General features: G+C 37.1%; 1 protein-coding gene across 1 annotated transcript in view; it reads right to left on the bottom strand.

Annotated features, from left to right (window-relative positions):
• Positions 1-751: 751 nt before the first annotated feature.
• The window catches only part of AACS (acetoacetyl-CoA synthetase), a 44,031-nt gene continuing 36,916 nt past the window's right edge, over positions 752-7,866 (bottom strand). The window contains exons 15-18 of the mRNA XM_069794883.1: positions 6,896-6,965; positions 5,910-5,968; positions 4,861-5,063; positions 752-2,121 (exon numbers count right to left, since the gene is read on the bottom strand). Coding sequence (XP_069650984.1) covers positions 1,984-2,121; positions 4,861-5,063; positions 5,910-5,968; positions 6,896-6,965 — 470 coding nt within the window. The 3' untranslated portion in view covers positions 752-1,983. The remainder of the gene's footprint in view (positions 2,122-4,860; positions 5,064-5,909; positions 5,969-6,895; positions 6,966-7,866) is intronic.

The following is a 7,866-nucleotide window of genomic DNA, read 5'->3' as shown; positions in this document are numbered from 1 at the left end:
ATACTTTTCTAATGGGTGCTTGGTATTTATATTATCACATTTATCATGCCAGCATGGTATATTGTCTGACTTGGTACAGTTCAGAAAGTCAAATGGAGACCAGCTAATTTAAAGCCTCATTTGCTAATGAGGCATTTCTGCATCCTGTAGTGAATGTGGAGCTGGTGTCCACAATGACTGTGTTCTTTTGATTCAGTCATAGACCACCTGAGAGGGGCTACTCCTCAGCTGCATTTATAGGCAGTTTCACTCTTACTGAATTATTAGCAGCAATATTTGGCACATTCTGCAACAGCCTTCAGCTTACTGCAGCTAGTGAGCTGAGATCTATCACAGGGTGGAAGAAATATACAATAAACTTACTAGCTGCAGCTAAAAATGAGCATCTAGATTTTGCCCTAAGTAATGGAGTATGCACCTTTCAGTGTGCAGATGTATCCCTTTTAGCAACATTAACATATCACAACCTACAGCTTCGTACTGTACTGACACAAGGCACATTTTCAGCATACTTTCTTCCACTCCTGTTCACCTGTGACCTCCTCAATGAGACAACCATGCATACATAACCAGCAGCAATGTTTTACTTGTCCTGGGCTCTGCATAAGAAAACAGGATAAAACTTTCAGACAACAATAATTTGCGGGGGGGGATATTTGGATTAAAACCATTAGAATCACTAACAAATTAAGCTAAAAATGATTCCATGACACCCAATTGAAAGGAAAATAAAAATAAGACAGTAACTGAGTGAAAGTTGAAACAGATGTAATATATAATATATATAAAGAATAATTTTCTTTTAATTAACTTTATCAATGCTGAATGCATTCAACACAATTGTAAGTACATCCATGATTTTAATGCATTAAATATTTAATCCACAAAATTCAAATAGTGCAGGAGATACTGAATGCCAGAGGTTCGGTACAACTACTGCAACTGTATTTTATGAAAAACAAAACAATGTTCTAGTGCTTCCATTTTACTGTTTTAGTATGCTCATTACAGTATTTTTCCCTTTATGAACTGGAAGGATACAGAGCTAGAAAACATTTTAGTCTTTCACTTTCAACATGACATTTAGTAAAAAAAAAGTTACAAAACCCAACAGCTTTTGATAAATGAACACACTGGAATTCTTCAGTTAACATAACACGGTATTCTTGCCTTATAGCCAATAAAGAACTTCAAAACAAGGAAGCAAAATGCTGTCTTCAACTGCAATGATGTTAATCCAGAGTAATGACAGTAAATTCCATGGAAATAACCTGGAGTTACCCCAGGAATAACAAGGAGGTGATTGCTCCCTCATCTTCTGAACCCCCAGAAGTCTATCAACTAAAAGCTTAAAACAATAGGAAGGTTACATCACAAAATGAAGCAGCAATTACCTTCAAGGGTACCATGAGATATTTCAAGACTGAAATTATTCTGAGTCAAGTCAAATGGGTTTAGTGCATTATGATTTGGCTTTATAAAAACATTTAAATGCACCCTATATAAGGAACACCTTCATGTTTCGCAGTCAAGTAGTTAAAATCACTGTATATTCTTTACAGGTGACAAACACATGGACTGAAAAAAATGTTGCTAAAAATCTAGTTAAAAAAAGAAAGCGAACATTCTATGAAAGAAATATTCTACTTGCAACTGTAACTTACACTATTGGTGCACCCATTTGATGGGCTGTTGATGTATATCTAACAAGAAAAGATGCACTCAATATATATAAAAAACAAAACAGGCAGGTTCCTCCTTCCAGGCTGGAAAAAACTCCAAGATACATGGCATATTTAACCAATAAAAGGGAGCTAAGCTTTACCCAAGCCTTTCATAATGCACTTAATGAAATATTTTTTCTTTTAAAAGAACCACTGGTATTAAATAGAGCTTTTTCTTTACATACAGTATTGGTATATACAAAACAAACACAGAACAAAGACATATGCAAAAAAAACCCAAAAAACCAAACAAGTGACTTCAGAAGTTCTGAAGCTCGGGAATATTTTGGTACAGGTCCAAAGTCTCTGGGTTTGAGAAAGCTCCCCGCTGCTCAACTTCTTTCCCTGCAATTATTTGCTTCACAGCTACTTCCACTTTTTTCCCATTTACTGTATACTGAAAAACAAAACCAGCAATGATAAAATTACACTTTTCATTGTAGTATCTTTACAGAAATATTCATTAAACCCCCTATCAATCCCAGAACTCAATCAAAATTTAGCACAATATCTTCCCTTCTCTGTTACACTCAAGGCACCAGAACCATTCTTCTGAAAATCACTTGAAAAGTAAGTGGAATTCAAAGAAGGGTTTATATGTGATTTTAGTTTATTACTCCTATTTGGTAATACTGTGAGAACCCGATCAAGCTCCAGCTTAAACCAATGAAACAAGATCAGAATCATAGTATAAACACTAAAAATCTTTAATGTTTACTGTTCTGACACATCCAATTTTCAAACAACTCTTAATTTTCTAAGGGTGGGCTCAAAAAACAAAGCCCACCTCCATTGGGCTTTGGGACAAGAAAACCATGACTTACATATCTTAAATGGACAGTCTTTTTCTAATAGGATAAAGTGAAACACTGAGCTTAAATGGTCCTCTACATTTTAATGTTTCAAAACAAACCATAACAAACAGAGGCTTCACCTCCACTTATGAATCACACAAATTCTATTACATTGTGTTACTCTAAAAGTAAGGACATTCAGAAATAAAACCCTAATTCTTCTCTTACTGGGATGAGACCACTGTAATTTCTGACTAGTAAAGTATGGTAAGGAAGAACTACTCCAATGTTAACAGGAACTGTCAGGACCCATTTTAGATGATCTCTGCTTTTATAGGCTCCAAGGCTTCAAACACCACCTTCCTTGGGCTGGTACCACTGAGAAGTTTTGGAGGATGGCAACTTCGAAAAGCTGACCTCAAAATACCTCCTTAGTCTCATCCATCTGCTCCAGGAACAGAAACTGCACCACTTGCTTTACTACTGAATCTGCTGATTGAAGAAGCCAGGTTGTTCCCAGCCTCCAAAGCCACTGAAACTCCTGAACTCTGGGGCACCACAATTTTTCATTAGAGATCTCTCAGAGCCAGGCTAAATAATCCTCTCAACTCAATACACTCTTGCAATATTGATCTTGATACTAAATCAAATTTTTCCTTATTAAAACTACTGAAGTCATGTGCAATCCTACCCTCCTGAACCACCTTAATCAACCACTCCTCCTCCTCAATGATTAGCAACCTAATTTTCACAAGTGCTCAGAACCAGAACACTTCAGTGGCCTGCAAGGCAACTGCCCCCTTTAAAAAAGATCAGACAGACTGTTCAGCAAAGCAAATTTGTTTAAACATCTTGTGGATGATGACCAAAATGCTTATCTGGTCAGGACAGGACTACAAAGATTCACATTAAGAGTTTGCAGTGTTTTTTAACACCTGGATATCTCATTAAAAACCATGCTTTGTATTACTAAAGTCACAATCACTTCAACGCAGCTACACTATTTCTACCAGTATACAGTGTCAGTATACAGTCGGGATTAGACTGTATTTTCAGATGAGGATTCAAATACATCTCTAAAAGTAACATAAAGAGGTTTCCCTTCCAAGCAAAACTTTCAGAGAAAGATGGGAGACAGCTTTGATCACTTTACCACTGGCATATTTACCTGAAAGGTAATTAAAATTCACTCAATTGTAAATTCAGTCGAAGCACGAACTAATTAATGATCTAAGCAGGCTTTCCTGAGGGGCAGCCCATCACAAACACCTCACTGCCATCAAATTCGTGCTGCACATTGAGGTGATTTACATGGTTTACAAGTTCAACACTTCATGCAGAAGCTAAGTTGCAGCCCAGAAAATCTAGACTTCATGATTTAACAGGTGCAGGGGATTTTACTTATGCAAAGACAACATTTTGAGCTAAGTATTATTTGCCAACAGTGGCCTGAAACAGAAGTAACTCAACAGATCAGAACCAGATTGCTGTGTGCACTATGGAAGCTGGCAGTCCTGAACTCTAGACCACTTTCACATAGAAACATACACTGGCAGTAAATGGGCATCAGAATAGCAAATGATTGGTCTGAAGTCTCAAATCTTTCCTCTAGGCACACTCAAGTCTATGTGCAAGTGGGCTTGAGAACTACACTCTGCACTCCCATTCTGCAGCTCATAGAGCTGTTGAGGACTCTAGCAGAGAGGACTATAAAAAACAGGCAGTGCAACTAAAGAGTTCATGCAGCAAGGAAGAGCACTGTAGAGTAACACAACTCCAGAAGACTGAGTGTGCAGAACCTTTAGCTATACAAATTTATCTCCGCTCCTCTTTCATAAGCACAAAGATTTTATTTTAGTTACTGTTACAGTTAAGACAGTGATAGAGCTACATTTAAGTGGCTAAACAGATGTAAAAGTGAAATGGTTTACAAAATGATTTTGTAAATTTGCTCAGTGCTCTCAGCTTTCATAAGAATGTCACTCGAAACCAGAAAACAAAACCAAAATAAGCTTATGGGAAGCCAGAAAAGCTAAAGTTAAATTACCTTTTTAATATTTTCCTTTAAAAGGCTTAAGTATATATTACCGAGAAAACGCAACACATTTATAAACTGAGAATGGGCATTTTTAGGTATTGTTAAAAAACAAAAACATGCTTAGCTGAAAAGGAGATGAAATGGTGTTGCTAGGCAACATAGACAAACTATTTATAAAGCTCGAATACACTTTTGAGATGCTAAAACTTCCACGCATGTGGGTTTGAAGAGCAATGACAACTGCTCCCTAATTACTACTCAAGGTGACAAAGAAAAAAAGAAGGCAGCATTTTTCATGACATACCGGAATGCCTTTGGTTTCTAGAATGAGGCTTGGAACATGCCTGGCAGAAAGTGCTATACGTATTGCATCTCGAATTCTTTTCACCAGATCCTCACTGAACGCATGGTTTAATGCCATCTTCAGGAAGAGTATCACCCTCTCCTCCCCATCTTTGTTGTACTGAGGGACACAGAGACTATCGGAAACCTCCTCAAAGGCTTCAACTGAAAATAAAGGAAGAGTCCTTATTAGCACTTTTATTTGTATATTATTCTGGATGCACATTTTTTGTGGTTGCACCAAAAGAAAGATCACCTCCCCTAGAGCTGCAAAGGCGAAACAGATGTCCTGGCTAGGTTATTTTACAATGAACTTCCCCCCAGGTGGTCTGAAATTTTAGCTCCTGCTCAGGTGAAAATCCAGGTTTAAGGACCATACATATTTAGGTCCAGGACAAAAAAAATTTTGCTATAACTTTTGGGACAGGTAACAAGCTTTTACACTAAGCCATTTTCTTTGGCTTTCCTCACAATCCCCATTGCTGCATAGACAGAATACTAACATGCCTGATCACACAAGAACAAGGAGAGGCAACAGGTCCTTAAGTCTCGGATTAGCACCTTTGCAGGCACACAGTTTCACCACTTTTCACAAAATAAACCTTCTTTGAAATATAAAGCACAAGCTCAAGATCTTCTAATTATCAGGAAAGATACAATAAAAAGAGCTTGTCTTGGAGGAAAAAAAGAAAAGCCTCAGAATTCGGTCTTCTCTTGTAAATCTGCATGATATAATTAGTCTGTAAGGCCTTATTATATGAAAGCAACATCTTATGGAAAACACATCTCAACTAGTCATCTCCAGCCCTACAGATACTTCAGGAAAGCAACCAATTTCAAGTCTACAAAACGGAATTTTACTGTTAATGCTAGTATGTTCTGTACTGTCTTTCATTGGAAAAATGGCAAGTTTTTTATTACTTAATCCTTCCAAACACCTTTATAATGCTTACATTTCAGATTTAAGGCAATAATGTCATAGCTGAAAGAGGTGGAAAGTTAATTTCATACCTATGTTATAGATTTCAGAACTTCCAAATCTTACTCCATTTGGATTTAATGTACCATCACTGAAAACCACACAAACACAAAACAAAGAAGCATTAAAATGTGATTAGAGTTTGATGGAAAGAGAAAAATTGATGCAATTAACAAAGTCTCTCTATATTTCCTGCAGTGAATATGCAGCCACATTAGAAACAGAATTTTAAAAGAATTTGACTCAAAAAGGCATTTAGTTCATTAGAATGAAGCTGTACAGAGAACCTCAACAGTATTCATTCACCTTTCCTAGTCCCTCCCCTTTCCAGTAGCCTACAAATACCCACAAATACCACTGAGGACAAAACAGACCAAGAATCTTTGTAGTAGTCCATCATGTTGCAATTGCCTATCATTACTTTCCAGTCTCTTATAGCTGGAACTTGTGTTTCATGTATAGCAGCCTCACACCATATGTCTGTTGAGTAGGTCTATTTGTGACAATGCCAGACACAGCTTCAAGGCATTCACTCAACTGTTTCAAACAGCAACTTTTAAATGCAAGCAGAAAATTTAGCCACAATTGTGATCTTGTATGTCTATGATCGCTAACAAAAGCGCAACTTAAAACCTGACCTTCTATAATTAAGTTTTACTGTAAAGCAAGTCAACGGCAAAGCCAAGACCAGAAGACAAGTTTCCTGATTCACCACCTTGAATGAGCTACACTCTCAAACTCTCATAGATGATCATTATAAACCACGGAACACAAAACCAAGTCCAATACTGTCTTGCGTTCACACATACAAATGTGGAGTAGAACTTTGAAATGGGCTCCCCTCCCTCTAATCCAGCTGCTCTGCTTAATTTAAGGGTTGAAATCCACAATACTGGATTTCACAAAACAAGTATAAAGCTAACAGGCATGATGGAGAATCATGTACATTATGCTCTAAGGTGAAGTTTGCAAATTTTAACACTTGTTTACTCAGAACGCTTTCACCAAAATACTATACCTGCGACCCAGCATGACAATTCCTCCTGTCTTGGGATTAATTTTACAGTAATCACCATGGGCCCAAACACCTATTAGAGAATGACAGGGGTTAAGCAGCTGATTTCTTATTCATCTAGTCACAGCAGACACTTGTGTAATTCCACTCACATTAACTTAGTAAAATACAAAAATATAACATATCAGATATACTTTGAGAACTACCCACAGCAAATGTAGCAGTATTTAACTATGCAAACAATCCACATTGCATTTACTACAAAGAGCTAGCACACACAAGAATAGCTCACACATTAGGATCAAACCCTAGGTTATCTTCCGATTGCTTGTTTGCATGACTATACAGCATCCTTTAGAAAACAGATGAATAGCTGCTCTGAACACCAATTTTGAGGAAACTGGAAGAATCTTCCACAAAGGTAACAATATTCCCACCAGTCTTTCTTGATCCACTTCTTTTGTGTCATATAATTCTGTGCAAGAAGCTTTCTGAGCTTGCACAATAGGTCTCAACAATTCCCAAGGGAGCTTATGTGCTTAATGTTCTTGATTTGTGTTAATGTAAAATCAAATTTGACTTTTCAGAGCTGGAATAACTTTTGTATTATTTTAAAGACTGATACCACTACAGCAGCCTGCCACAAACAGAAATACAAGCCAATTCCACTCAAATTTTTCTAAAGAAAGAAGCAAACCTCAATTACTTGCATGTGCACATAACATCATTTTCTAACTTAACCGTTACAACCTTAAGCCCATTTACAAGGAAAGACAGAAAAGGGGTTTCAGACAGAACCTCTGGACTACAGTGATTTCAGTCTAACAACTGTCACACAGATTTATTTTTTTTTCCCCCATTTACTGTTGTCAGGCTTACATGCAGACTGCAACTTCCACATTCACTCAATTTTCCTATATGATTATTTCCTACTGCACATCCTGACTTCTCTTGTGAATCCACTCTGTATTGCT

Source organism: Haliaeetus albicilla, chromosome 10, assembly GCF_947461875.1.
Source record: "Haliaeetus albicilla chromosome 10, bHalAlb1.1, whole genome shotgun sequence".
Taxonomy (NCBI): domain Eukaryota; kingdom Metazoa; phylum Chordata; class Aves; order Accipitriformes; family Accipitridae; genus Haliaeetus; species Haliaeetus albicilla.
The sequence above is the reverse complement of the archived record's forward strand: the minus strand, read 5'-3'. Positions and strand labels throughout refer to the sequence as shown.